Source organism: Dunckerocampus dactyliophorus, chromosome 3 (assembly GCF_027744805.1).
Source record: "Dunckerocampus dactyliophorus isolate RoL2022-P2 chromosome 3, RoL_Ddac_1.1, whole genome shotgun sequence".
Taxonomy (NCBI): Eukaryota; Metazoa; Chordata; class Actinopteri; order Syngnathiformes; family Syngnathidae; genus Dunckerocampus; species Dunckerocampus dactyliophorus.
The window spans coordinates 12,040,001-12,055,601 of record NC_072821.1 but is presented as its reverse complement, the minus strand read 5'-3'; the positions used below and the strand labels follow the sequence as shown (position 1 = coordinate 12,055,601).

The following is a 15,601-nucleotide window of genomic DNA, read 5'->3' as shown; positions in this document are numbered from 1 at the left end:
ACATGCTAAACTTGCTAAACCATTGTATCAATGGGGATCATGATGAATAAGTAGTGACAAAACATCAAACGTCATTATTTTTGCCACAGAATGGAAGGTTGCAAATGATGAATGATGAAACAAATATATATATTCTCAGCCAACAGCTATATGTGCAAAACAAATCATTAGCTATTCTGTTATTTTAAATGTTAGTCCCAGAAAAGCCTCAGCATCCACACTGGCTGTTGTCATGTTATCTGAGTGATGGAAGCTGAACTGGCTCTTCCCTGAGGAGGCCTGCAAGACATAAACACTCCTCTGTGGACCTCTGAAATGTAGTTCAGCTCTCCTGACTGATATAAATGGAAATTTCACATTTCTGTATTTTCCAGTAGTCTTGCAAGTGAATTTGAGGTTAGTTTAAAAATGAGTTTATGCCGTACCCCATTGGGAAGGACAAAGTGAGAAGTGTGAAATTAATATTCATCGCAGCAATGGGAATACAAGGCAGTTTGAAGCTAAGTGAAGAGGACGTATGAGTTCATTTTAAACACGAGGAAAGGTCCTAAAACTGTATTTATATTTTTCATCATTGTAAATGAAATGGCCTAACTATAATTGAATGGGACAGAAGAAGAATATCTAGAAGAACATTAGTGCACATACATATTTGTTTGATTATTGTTTGGTACAGTAGATCCCCACTCTTCTTGGCGATTACACCCCCAGACCAGCAAATAAGAAAAAACAATGAGTAATGGAAACGCTCATAAAATTGCCTATTTTTGACACTCAAGTAAAACCTGGATTATGCTGTTGCGTAGTGCTGTAATATGCCTCACACACTTAAACGCATCTTACATTGTAAAATGTATAGGTAAGAATGATAATGAAGGAAGATTGATGGAAAAGAGATGGAATCGAAGTCACTGTTTAGCCTTTAGCCGGGTCGCCAAATTGTAGTACTACGCTGTAACTGCATTGGCATATCCTGTGGGGCTGCCTCTGTCTGCAGTGGTATGCGGTTCCGCAGGCCGCTATGTTCTGTTGGCTAGCAGCCTGAGAAAGTTTTTCTCCAATGTCGCGTCCGCATAATCCACACTGCTTGCCTGTTGTGATTCCAGGAATGAACATATATAACCTTTGCTTATGTCTCTTTTGGTATAAAAAAAAAAAAAATGGTGCAAAAGATGTTTTCCTCAAAATTGCCTGATAAAATTGGAGATATTAATAATTTTCATGATGTGCTTTTAATGCCATTATTGGTTTATTTTAAGGGTATGGAGGAGTGTGGCCGTGCAGCGCTGATGCAGGCAGGGAATAGAGCAAATGTCTGTTTGCCCTTGTTATTGCTAAAGCCTCCCTCTCTATTTGGGATTTCCTTTACCACTAGGTCTCCATTTCCTGTTGTTGAATTCCTTTTTTCCCCACAGCACCTCAGAATGTGAAGCATTACCGTTTCATGTTCTCTTGTAAAATTCATCAAGGGTCACATCGGCTTCTTAGTGCCTCCACTAATTTACAAGATTTTTTTTTTTTTAACAAGGAAGTTTGCTATTTTTAAACCCAATATTTTGCCTAACTCTGGTGCACTTAGTAATTTGATCATAGATGTTTTAATCTTGTGGTGCAAATATAATTCAGTTGACATACTCAGATAGATAGATAGATACTTCATTAATCTCCAAGAGAAACTCACGTTTCAAGCAGCTCTCCAAAAATCATAATAAAGTCATAATAAACCGTCAAGGCAAGATAAGAGAAGAAAAGTAAGAAAATAGAATAAGAATAAATACATAAATAAATACTATGGAGCAGTTCACATCCAATTTGTAGTGCAATAATACACACACACACATAATAATAAATAATAATAATAATAGTACATAATAATACATAAAAATAATAATACATAATTAGAAGTCCAGTCTTGTGTGGTGATAAGTACAGGTGCGTAAATCCTGTCAGACACTGAGACTGCAAAGTTGTACCAATACCAATAAGATTCCGATACCAACTTTCTTTTTTCTTGTTATAGTAATAGATTTGTATGGTTGTGCCCTAGTTAACGTCATTAATCTGTTCCAGAAGGTTGGACGCAAACCAAAATGGACTCCAACCAAAGGAAATTTTCCCATAGAAAATAATGTAAATCCAATGAATCCGTTCCAGAAGGTCCGACTCAAACCAAAACGGACTCTAACCAAAGCAAATTTTCCCATAGAAAATAATGTAAATCCAATGAATCCGTTCCAGAAGGTCCGACTCAAACCAAAACAGACTCTAACCAAAGCAAATTTTCCCATAGAAAATAATGTAAAACCAATTAATGCTTACCAGACAGCATTTTCGATTGGTCACCAGACCCAGCAGCGCCTTTGAAAGTTTGGGCTTTGGATCGGATCAGAAGTGTTGGACAGATTCCCACCCCGATATCCAATCCTTCCCCCGATATCCGATCCAGTACATTTGTTCAGTATCACACCGATACCGAGTATCGGCTTTGTACCATCCCTAGTAAACGGTTTGACATCATAGCAGTGAGAATGTAATTCACTAATGATGTTAACATAGAGAACATGCAGCATATACTGCTTGAGCTAAATTGTAGCTGTGACGAGCGGAAATTACACAGGATGGCTTTCGAAATAAGATTAAATAGCTATCTTCTTGTCCGAATGAGAAACACACGGATATTTGAATGAAGGCAGTTGAATGTGGAGGCTGCACTTGACTGAGTGTGTCACTCTGCAAAGAACCTTTTAAGTCGATACTGCTGTTTTCCTTAAACAGAAAGCCAATAAAGACTGACGGAGAGAAATGGCTCGCTTAACCATCAGTTAGTTCGCCTCCACACCATGTTAAATTACCTTAGTGTTAAAATGACACGGAAGTGCAGTGTGACGTTCCCTTCACGGTCTAAAAATGTGCGTATTAGGTTAATTGGAGATTGCAAATTGTTCATAGGTGTGTTGGTGAGTATGAACGGTTGTTTTCCAGTATCCGTGACTAGGCCAGGGTGTATCTTGCCTCTCACCCAAAGTCAGCTGGTATAGACTATCAACAGTGAACAGGATAAGCCTTAGAAAATTGATGACATTTAGAAGCGCGTCTAATGTAACCTTCATTACTAATTTTATGTTCTGTCCCTAGTGATCCTACCAAGGAGAGTGTTGCCATTCGTTTGACCTTAAAATATATATATATATTTTTACACTTTAATCTAATTCAAATACATATATTTCTACTGAGTCTCTTCTTCCGTCAAATCTGACACATTGCCTGCAGCAAGCTGGAAGACTGTGTGTTATTTAATTACTGAATTTAAGTCTGGTGTGTGTGTGTGTGCGTGCGTGTGTGTGTGAGTGAGTGAGTGAGTATACATGTTAATTCATACCCATATACGTAAAAGACTTAAATGCCTCTAACGCTGAACCAATCGAGAAATTGTAATTAGTCGCTTGCTAGTCTGGAATTCATCAGTGAGTCTCATTAGCATGGTAGCCATAATCCCCATGTGCCTCTAATCTCACCGTGTGCCGCCATCATGCTGACAATTTGGATATCTATTAAATCGTTTGACACAATGACCCACATGGCAGGTGCATAATTATTTCTGTCCCGTTTCCTGGTTAATAGTGTTTACCATCATCTCACTGTCATTTTTGAATGCTTATTTCTGCATGTGTATGTATGCATTCAGGTAACCTGGGCAGAGCAGCAGGTGGTCAAACAGAGGAAAAAAAGGGATGTCTTCATAGAACCTATGGATCCACAATTCAAAGACCAGTGGTACTTGGTGAGTTGGAGCTGTACTTAACCATCAAGTAGAACTGAATGATTGTGTATTTATATGTGAATTGTCTGGTTGAGCTTTTTTATTCATTCAAAGTCAATAGTGACAATTGAATTTGGGGCCATGGTGTTTCCCCCGAGAGTAAAGACAAAATCCTCTGTGAATCTATTATGTCTGCTTTGAGGGAAGTGTTCCTGTTAGCGGCGCAAAGTTTTGCTGTTAGCACAAAGCACCTTTCTTTCTAATTATTTCTTCCATTATTTTTTAAATTGATTCTTTAAATCCATAGAAAGTCACAAATAAGATTAACTATGCAACTAATCTTGATGCTCATATGATTGATTTCACTTGAAACACCAGGCTGCCAAAAGCATCAGTTCCTACCCCTGAGATTTCCTATTTAGCACCACTCTGAGGGTACTTCAGACAGGAGAAGATTTATTGTCATGCAACAAAACTGCTCAGTAGTTGTTCAAAAGGCACACTGTTGTGCAGTGCGTTTAAAAAATTAACACACTGAAACATTAAAAGATTCCTGGTTGCCTCAGTAGAACAAACTGACATATTTTGACAACATTTAATGGAATTGCACTTCAAAACTCAAATGATAGCTAGGTAATACGAAGTGTTACATTAAAAGACTATTGAAGCCGTAAAAGAAATTTGTGTGATTTTCAGTTCTATTTTTAAATTAGGCGGCAGGCCATGAGGTTGCAAAGCATCTTTAAAAAGGCAAGTGACAATAGAAAACTGGAGCAACACCTCAAAGCCTTTTCACCACTGGGATCAGCTGTGCTTTGATCAGAAAGTAAACATGCAATTTTTAACATAGCTACAAAAGACCTCAATGCCTTCCACTGCTGTCTGTTTCATTTTCTTATTTATATGTGGGGAGGCCAACGCTGCTTGTTATGCCTTGTTGTTAAAAAGAGACTGACTAAAAAGGCAAACGAGCAAAATGACGCATTAACTTCACTATTCAACTACCCAATTATTGCCTCTACTTGTCTTTGATCACCAGTTTCATGTCTATGGGGAGAGGCAGCAGCTGTAACACGAGTATGAGAAAAATCGCCGTATCTGTCCTATAATAGTTTTTTTCTATTGTTCGTTTATAATGATGATACTTGAGACTTTTCTTGTTCACGACAAAGCTGACAGGTGGGCGTACATAAACATGAGTTTTGCATTGACTGGAAGAACAAAATCGACTATTGTATGTATATTCACAAAATTAGTAGAAACTACATTTAAAAAAAAATATGATTTGGCATGATCCTTTGAGGATAATACATAGAGATATTTGACTAAAGTTTGATAAAGTCTAATTATATACTACCCATTGGACCCATGGGCTGTAATGTGGAAGGCGTGGCCAAGTACTGTGCTTCTGTAGCAACCTGCAGATGATGAAAATTCACTTTGCAGGTGCACTTATGAATAAAAAGTTGAGTGGAAAAGTGTCCAGCATATTCATCCAAGTGTGGCTGCCTTCTAAAAGTCTTGCCAATTCTATTAACTAAAATCCTGTTTTACTGTTTGGATCAGGGGCGCTTTCGTCATAAAACAAACATTCACAAAGTAACATTTTGTTGTATTAAATTCAATATAGTCTGCAGCACAAAAGTTCGTGAACCAAACACACACTGAAGCTTAATGATGCTCTGCCATCAATCACTATGATCAGAATAAATGTTGTCTGTGCCACTAGCCACAGTCATCCACTATTTGCAAATGGAATCTGTTTTTTTTTTATATGGTCACAATATGTGCAATTTGTGTATGTGTTTCTTTTTTTTTAATCCCATGAAGTGCCATCTTTTGTTAAAAATATCAATAAGCATCGGTTCTTACATCTTTTGACTTTTAACTCAGCTCAATGAACATTAATTTTCATTTCCATTTTGACGGTTTAAAAAATAAAAATAAAAAATGTGTCATATATAAACAAGCTTTACCAGTCCCAATCAGCATTGCAGGTCATTTCTTTCGGAAGTATATGATTGCCTTGATTTTCATACTGATGTCACAGCAAGGAACAAATGTTCTCCTGAAAAACACACTTATCACATTCTACAGTACAAGAAGGATGCACTGGATGGTACTTCATAATTTAACCATTGACACACTTAAAAGAAAATTGCTGTTGTGCACCTGAAAACCACAGCTTTGACAAAGGTCAGATTTAATGTCAACAGCAAGTCAAAAGGCATACAAAATTATGTGCATCATTTTGCACTTCACCAGTGTTTTGGTCTGCATGAATGATAAATGCAATAAATGAAAATGTTGCCCTAGTGGTTTTCATACTGAAAATCATCTTTGCTAGCATGGCCTGTCAGTTTAAGCATATTATATCTTATCGGAAGTGTTGCCTTTCTTGATTTTTGCCATGTTTGCTTTATGGTGTGTCTCAATGAAATCAATTCCATCTAAGCGCTTTTGCTTTTTCCATCCTCAGTACAACACCAACCACCGTGACTTGAATGCCAAAGCTGCTTGGCAGTTGGGTTACACAGGTAAAGGGGTGGTGGTGTCCATCCTGGATGATGGAATTGAGAAGAACCATCCTGACTTAATGCAGAACTATGTAAGTATAAATGCTCAGTATGTCGATAAAGGATCAACTGCTGAAGCAGCAGAGATGTTGACCGATACAGAATAATACTTTGGGTTCCCTTTGGGATCATTCATGATTGGAGGTGTGCAGAGTTTTACTGTTTTACATTTTACAAAAATACATTAAAATTAGGGCTGTCAAAGTTAACACGTTAACGGAAATTTTCTTTAACGGCACTATTTGTTTTTGACGCGCGATTAATATGTGCACATCCCGTTTGACTGTCTGCCCACACCGTAGTTTGAGGAAACGCGGCGGTGGATGTGCAGCCACAATCGGGAACAAATATATTTAGCAGAAATGTACAAAGAAAATGTTATTTTAAAATGGTAACTTTAGCTTCAAAGCTCAGGCAGATGGCGCTCTCAAGACCGAAGTTGTTTGTTCTTCCTTTTCTGTGAGTTGAGTTGTCACGGGTACGTCGACTGCCAGTGTGAAATGAAGGTACTGGAGCACTGCTGGTATTTTTTTTATTGTCATCTATACAGTTGTACCTTGGCATACGAGTGTCCCAACTAACGAGTGTTTTTAGATGCGAGCCGTCACTCAGCTGAGTTTTTGGTTTGAACTGCGAGCTAAAATTTGGGTTACAACTTGCTACGTAGTTACCGGCAGACATATCCAAGGACAGCTATTTGTGGCAGTGTGACCATAACTGAAGACGAGTGGCTGTAAATAGCATTAGCAGCGCGCTAGCTAGTCACCAGGAAAGACTTTCAACTATGTGTAAAACTATGATAAGACCAACATGAAATTAAACACTAAATTAATATAGAGCCACCATCTAGCAGTACAAGCATGGACGTTGTTTTTCAGGGAGATGCACCGCACAAATATGCACATTAGCACTCAGTAAGGTCATCAGATCTGACCTTTATGCATTCCCACATAGTATCAGCATTTGGGGCCAAATATGAGGTAAAAGAAAAATGGCAAAATACAGCATATATCTGGGTGAAAGTTAGATGGTGCGTTTAAAGGCCATTGAACAAAGTGGGACAAGTCTCCACTCCAATTCAGCATGCAAAAACTGGGGGATTTCTAGCTGTATATTCTTTTTTTGAATAAAATAATGGCCCATCTTTCCAAAATTGTATATTGTAATATTCTTTTACATATTTTTTTTTAAAATATTGTTATTTACAAATAAAACGTTTTTTTGTTTTGTTTGTTTGTTTTTTTGTTGTTTTTTTTTCCCCCACTGCGCCACGTTTCCTGTGGCCTGGTGGTTGGGGACCCCTGCCTTACAGCATGCTTGAGCATATGATGTCCTCTTTTACACATTTGAAAATACTGTAAGAATACCACTTTTATAGAATTGGCTTCTTTATTTTATAATGTAAGATTAATGTCCACATCAACAAATGTAACCGTTGAATCGAATCATATCGTTTGTACAATATCGAATCATATCTAATCGTTCTGTTTTTAAAATTTATCATTTTTGAATCATATCTTAACCCTTGTATCTAGTTGTGTATTGGATTGTTTAACACTGAGATTTACATCCCTACTTATTATACTGTATATAACAACTTCTTTCTGTGATTAGTTGTGATTTTGGGTTAATTGTAGACAAAATGCGATTAATCGAGATTAAATATTTTTATCGATTGACAGCCCTAATTAAAATACTTGCCATTTCCCATGAAGCAGATTCTGACTATTGCCCTGTTTCATCATAGGACCCAGATGCCAGCTATGATGTGAATGATGGAGACCCAGACCCTCAGCCTAGATACACACAGCTTAATGACAACAGGTAGTTGACATTTAAATAGGCTTTTGGTTGACATTACTAAGGAAGGCTTGAGGCGTCAAAGCCTATCCTATTTAATGTATTAAAGGATTTAAATGGTCTGCCATTCAATTTATTTTTGCATTTCAAAAATGCACAGTTACCTATTATTATTATTAGCCCTGTCCTCTTTTTTTTATATTTGCATTGACCTTTTCTTTCACACTGTGCCATTGCAGTGTTTGCACCATATAGCTTGTGTAAACAGAGTAAATCTACCCGAGGATTAAGGAGATGTGTGAAGAAAACAGATTTGTTGAAGTGGCCTCTGCAGGTGGCATTAGAGGTTGCTTACCACCGCGGCGATGTCTTGCAGAGAATTGATTGAATTAAGTCATCAGAATTAATGAAAGAGTAAATCCCGTGGCTCTGAATGAACCCACCTTGTCTCCCCTTTAGTCCATCATCTGTACTCCTTCTGACTTGCCCTTGCCTGTGGGATTTTTTTTTAAGGCTCAAGCCTGGATGGGCATCAAACATGGCCAGTATTTGTCCTACAAACCGAAAGTTATAGATGTCTCACTGATTGCCCACTGAAGAAATAATCTTATGAAGAATTAATATCCTGTCATTGCGAGCCGGACGGCTTCAAGATCAATGTCATGCACACATGAATCTACCTAAACAACACACCTGTCAAATTGACAGATACTGTAAGTCTCTGAAGTGAAAAGACAATTAAATACGCAAACTAGCCAGTGAAACAATGCTGAATATACCAGCTTTTTGAACCTATGAAACCGGGGTATAAAATGTTTAATATAATGTTTCAGTCTGTTTTGCTGCCTGTTAGGAGTATAACGATTCATTCACTACATCGATGCATCGATTTATGTTCCTACGATTCAACTACATTACATCGATCTGGGTTGTCAAGTTTCCATTCAGGACAACATATATATCGATCTAACATTGTTTAAAAGGTAATCAGTTGATTGAATTGATACTAGGAAATGAAGCATTGGGTTTAAGCACGGCAGACTTTATATGGATGGGGTTTTTTTTGGGGGGGGGGGGGGGGGGGGGGGGGTAGCACTTTTAATGGTAAAGACAGTCTGCCTGTCGGTGTCGTCATTGTCTTCCAAGTATGTGGTGATTATGGGAGTTGTAGTTGACCTAGTTTATTCGCTGCTTCTTCTTTTGGTCAGTTGATTCACTTTATTCAGTATTCATATTTAACTCATCTGGCCTTATTAAAAACTCCTTTTAAGTGACATTTATGGGGACAAGATGCAAAGTAAGGACGTTTTGTACCCCTCTAGACGGTAGTGTACGGTCCAGTGTGTGTGTATGTTAGTGCACGCAGGTTGGTGTAAATGTAAGCACAAATTGGAACTCAGTAAGACCTGCAGTATAAATCCAGAATTTGACACACATTTACCACTAAAAATCATTTAAGAAAGCAAAATGTAGTTGGCTTAACTGTAACTGATTACTGTTTACTTATTTGTTTATGGCAGCCAGTAATGATTAAACCACCATCAGTGACAAAATCCTAAATATTGGAACTAGTTGTGAAACAATGTGGGTGGGAATCCCTCTGGAGGAGTTGCATACTTTGACAGTTTCAGCCAAAACATACGTAAGCACCTCCTGTGGCTCATAGTGGCCCAGAGCCCAGCTAAAGACACGTACTATTGAAATTTCTCTTGCTGCACCTTTCCTCAACACTCACCCCTCAGCCCTTATCTCTTGCCATCGAATGAGTGTTTGTGGTGCATTTGAGTCTCATGCCTTACAGTAGGTTGGTGCAGATGCATGTGTAAACAACCAGTGGGCAGGAAACAGCATAAGGTTGTGTTAGTTACACTGAAAGTGCCTGTTCCTCCACAGAAAGCCCAACTCTGTTCACCTCCATAAAGATGTCTTTCTTGTCCAGCATACGGGTAGCAGTGAGGATGGCTTGGGAGCAATGTGACCATTCAACCACTTGTTTATTCAAGACAGCATGTAGTCGACATGTTTGTTTTTTCAAAGTTTCCGTCCAGTGCCATCAGTATAGTTTACAACTGTGCTTTCTCCTGATTAATTAAACTGTTATTTTTCTTATATACTTGACTCATATCTTGGTGGCTTTTCTGCAGAGGGTGCCAACATAATTAAAACCCTAATGATTTGCTACATACAGGAGTGCATTGCAGCGCAGCTTACATTTATTTTTATTCAACCATAAATTAGCTCAATTGTGTATCCATGTTCCCCACCACTGTATAAATATCAGGAAAGACATTAGTTAGCATAAGATTCAGCAGACATACACAGATTTTCCGGTTTATTTTAACATTGGTGCAACTGCAGAGACGAATGGATCACAAAGGTCATCAACTCAAGCCTCAAGAGTTTCTGGATTCGTAATGTGTCTGATGACATCTACCAAAAAAAAAGGAGAGATAAAATGCTTGAAATTGTGTTTTTGTAACTTTTGTCTATTTTAAAACCAATATATTTGACCTTATGATTTTATTAACTGTTTAAAATGCAGCATGGTATAGACCAGTGGTCCCCAACCTTTTTTGACCCACGGACCGGCTTGTGTTCCCAGAAGTCTCCCGTGGACCAGGAGGGAGTTCGTACATTATAACTATCTAATTTATCTTATTTATTATGTATTGTGTAAAACTAAGACATGAACAACATCAAATTAAAAGCACAAGATGAATGCAGACCCACCATCCACCAGTACAAGCCTGGAGTTTGTTTTTCAGAGAGATTATTACATCGCTGTTTGACGTGTGTGGTAAAAGGCAGTGAGCTAGCATGAATTAACTTGAGACAAATATGCACATTAGCACTCACTAAGATCATCAAAACTTACCTTTATGCATTCCCACATAGTATCAGCATTTGAGACCAAATATGAGGTAAAAAAAAAAAAAGAAAACCAGTAAAAAACGGGATTTGTGAATGTAAATTATTTGCAGTGTGGACGCAAATTTTTTTCAACCCGCCAAAAAAAAAAAATTAAATCTCAGTTCCCGTGTGAAGAGGGCCTAAATGTCCAATTCTTATCTGCAGATACATTTTAGATACCGTACATCTCTATGACAATCGCCTTTCCCCAGCAAATCTCCAGAGAGAAGCAGTGCAGTGATAATGGTTTTGCCAGCTGCGGGTATGAATACTGATCATGTTGGCCTTGGGCCCGCATGCAACTTTGATGTAACACGAGTTAGTCTCACAGTTTAGACCTTGCCAGGGGGCTTGTTCTTGCTGTAATCAAAACATGTCTTTAGTGAAACCGGATCTTTGTTTGCCACATTCTCATATTAACACTACATTGTCAGATGCATCCTGATTTATTACACAATGTATCAGGCATGAATGAAAAGTACCTAATTTCATGAAAGTACACCACTTGTTGTATATTAACAGCTTAATAATACATTGAATTTTGGTTCAATATCTTGTGGCAAAACGTTTTCAAATAATCACATGATGCAGTTATGGGATTGATTTATTACACAATATATCAGGCATGAATGAAAAGTACCTAATTTCATGAAAGTACACGACTTGTGACTTCTGTGTATATTAACAGCTTAATAATACATTGAATTTTGGTTCAATAACTTGTGGCAAAACGTTTTCAAATAATCACATGATGCAGTTATGGGATTGAATATATCCCTATATTCTTGACATCACTGGCTTCTTAGTTTCTTTTCAGTTAATGTCACCGTCGTATACAGATAGCAGTTACAGTCTCAGACTGGTCCATTGTTGTTTTGCAATTCTGTATTTATCAACATTGGCCTCAGAGTCAGTGTAAACAAATGCAAACAATGCATCAGTAATCCTGTTAGTACCTCTGTTATTTACTTAACGGCTGAACAATAACGCCCACACGCCATCTTTGCCCATTTTATACAGTCTGGTGGGGTGTAATATCGACACAATAACACCCACTTTAGCACACACTTTACACTAAGAGTTAGTTAAACTTTAATGTTTTGGTTTTCTTTGTAATTTCAACAGCCAAATTAGACAAACTCTAAAAGGATGGTATGTTTTGTGATGTAACCCGAGTACTGGAAATCAAACTTTACTGTTATAGGAAAGTGTCAGGCTACACAGTACAATATGAATTGAATATCAATTACATACGCATATTAATTTTACCAAGCAGATGCTAATGAAAATGTCAAAATGGATAATTACAAGTATAAACTTAAAAGGGCAATAGTTTTACTTTTAGTTATATTCAGCCTCGGTCTCAAATTGCGTTAAAACATGTTGCTTAGAAACATGTTAAAAAATTATGGTTATGTAAAAGATTGCTTGTACCGTTTTTTTGTGTTCTCCCGGAACAAATTGTGTTCGAATTGGAGGTTCTGTTGTGGCTTATCTTTCCCAGGAAAATCCGAAAGCTGCACAAAAATAATCTCTTTCCGCAACCAGATTCAGAAATGGAGAACCTCATTTTTCTGACAGCATTTGTATTCCATGAAACCTGCCTACCATGCTCATGACTGTAATGAATGTGTCAAAGGCAGATTCTGAAAAGGTTCGCTTGAATGCTTATCACTTATCTCCTTCTCATCAGCTACATCCAAAGCGTGGATGTTGCACGACTGCAGCAGTACCCTGGCAGAATAGATCTCAGGGAGCGCTGTGATAAAATGTTCTGGAAAATTGCCAGGATAATATGTGTGGGTTCACTTTTCTATGAATGTTTTTGTCCTGTTGTGTTGAAATACAATTTTACCATTTTGCTTCCCTTCCTCCAGCGCATGCATAAGTAATGGCCTGAGACACTCACATGTTAGACTTGTTGGTTATCTTAAATGATGCAGTGACAAAAAATTCCACCCTCAGCTCACAAAATGCAAATCATTTATATTGGTCAGAAAAATAAAATATGTTGTGGCTCTTCTGAGTTGTAATCATTTTACTTCGTGAGCTTTACAATGTACTGCAGGTAGCTTTTTATGGTTTGTAAACCAGGTTATCAGGTATGCATAATTCAGCTGGATGAAATCCCGACAGTAGTTTCTGTTGTGTCCTGATTTGGCACAGTTTTTCCCAGACTGAACTGCCTGTTTGGGAATGGCTGCACCCCAATATGGCTCTGCAATATGTTGAAGGACACTAGCAGAGTGTATCCATCTGGCCGACCAGGGGAATGCACCTGACTGGAATGTGCTGATCAGCCACTCTGTATTAGCTTCTTGGACTTCGGAACACTGCAGTGCCCGAAGCTAGATACATTACAACAGAGGCTTGGGATTAATGAAAGACTCAGGCAATGGCAAATGGTGTTCACAAAAATCCATCTCACATGCGGAGCCTGTATGTCTTTTTGTTTTTCCTTTCCTTTGACTGATTTTATACACTCTTACTCCTCCAAGGTCACCGATTCTGTAAATAATGTACAATGTTTTAACACATTGGCTAGTTTTTTGGACCAATGGGAATGTAGATTTGTTTGAAGAAATCACAGGAAAGTACTTAGGTTTGTGCGTTTGTTTTGTCTCAGTCTGCAGCTTAACCACATTTCTTGAGTAGCACATTCTTTCACAAGCAATCTTGTTAGCTGAGGGCAATACATGTTCCTGTAAATGTACAATAAATGTACAAAATGCTATGTTCTAAAGTGAACAACACTTGTTAAAATAGTCTTGTTTTTTCAGGCATGGAACACGATGTGCAGGAGAAGTGGCAGCAGTGGCCAACAATGGGATCTGTGGAGTTGGTGTGGCTTACAATGCCAAAATTGGAGGTACGCAATAAGGACACAAGTGTTTGGTTTTTTTTGTTGTTTTTTTTTTTAAGTTGCTGTGGCACTGAAACACTATTGACACGCACCTTAATCAGTTTATAAATCAGTCTTGTTGTGGGCAAGACTTATGCATGTGAATTCTTCAGCTTCAACGATATTTGAGACAGTTCTACTGGCTGCTTTGTGGGAACAGTTTGGGTAAAGCTCTTTTCTGTGTTCAATAAGGCCCATAACGATATATATGGTGTATATGTGGAATAACTTGACTGCACCTTTAGGATGAGCTACAGCAAAGATAGTGATCCAACATCTCTCAGGTCCAAAATCCGTGACCTTTGGCGGCACAAGGTTCTTCCGAATGAAAGGACAAAAAAAATTCCAAAAAACACACCCTTCATATCTTGGAGAAGGTCTCCACAGTAGAGAGGAAACTGTTATCGCTGGAAAGAGTGGACAAACTTAATTCACAAATTTTTACTTTCTGTAGGTATAGTCAACTGCCCCAATATGTTCCTGTTGTACTGTGAGACATTGGGTTTTGTTTAAATTATTAATCTGTAAATCAATGTGTCAAATGTGAAACATGAACAGACGCGACAGTGCTGTTCTCTCTAAATAACACAGCAGATGGGCTTTAGAGGTTTTTGATGCCACATCACAGACAAAGGTGGAAGTCAAATCAAGAGAAAACACATTTTCACAGTATTTCTCCGTCAACGACACATCTGCAACTTAAACAAGTCCTAACAGCTCAAAACCGGCTTTGTAATTGATGCATACACTGGTGGTGACAAATGCATGGTGCTGAAAGTTAATTGGCTTGAGTGTTGCTGACTTTTCTTATTTTCACCAACCTTAGCCGTTACTTTGACAACGTTGATTTAATGACTGAGAGCATTTATTTTATATTCGATTTGCAGTGGTCTTGTCCCCGGATGCTGAAACTAATTAGTAACACTATTTAAGGTTAAAAGTTTAAAATTTACTAGTGAAATTTATACAACCTAAATGTCAGACACACATAGCTGTATTGACATGTTTTTGTGAATTATTGGTTTCTTCTAATTTTGACTTTGCAGCCTGGAGAGTTGATGCCACCTTCTTGAATCTGATTTAGTTGTATTTATGTTACACCTGATTCCCATTTGTTTTATGTGATGTAATTTCTCCCAGTGGGAAGTTAAAATGTAGCTATGTTAAAATGACTAAATGGAGACAAATTATGTGATAAAAATAAAGTATGATGCACATATTTACAGGATGTGCCTCTAATGTGGCTTCCAGATGTAGCATTTAGTTCTTTAAAAGGCAGGAGCTGCTTTTATCTTGGTGCCCGTTCTCTCATTTCCTCTCGGCTTATCTCGCCTGCATGCTACTTCCAGCTGTCGTATCAATTTTAGACCGCTCACATAGAAACGCCTTTACACGCATCTTTATGATCATTCCAGGTGCCTTGTGGGAATATCACATACACCCTCATTAAGATGAAAGGTACGCTGTGTGTGGTCTCATAGGAGGCGCATCCTTCACAACTTCTTGTGAACTTCTTCTGTGAAACAGTTTCTTGCAGTATATTTGCAGCTATTTGAAACAAAACACATTTTCTAAGAAAACTGTTCTTTTTCTTAGCCATTACACCTTGTAGTCTCTTAAGCCAAGTGAGAGAAATACTGTCTCTGTGGTGGG

The 15,601-nt window shown here is 38.0% G+C and overlaps 1 protein-coding gene across 2 annotated transcripts in view; it reads left to right on the top strand.

The window, feature by feature from the left end:
* furina (furin (paired basic amino acid cleaving enzyme) a) overlaps positions 1-15,601 on the top strand; it is a 71,322-nt gene that overhangs the window by 35,539 nt on the left and 20,182 nt on the right. For both annotated transcript variants that reach the window (XM_054769896.1, XM_054769897.1), the window contains exons 4-7: positions 3,686-3,781; positions 6,240-6,368; positions 8,084-8,160; positions 13,827-13,915. In XM_054769896.1, coding sequence (XP_054625871.1) covers positions 3,686-3,781; positions 6,240-6,368; positions 8,084-8,160; positions 13,827-13,915 — 391 coding nt within the window. The remainder of the gene's footprint in view (positions 1-3,685; positions 3,782-6,239; positions 6,369-8,083; positions 8,161-13,826; positions 13,916-15,601) is intronic.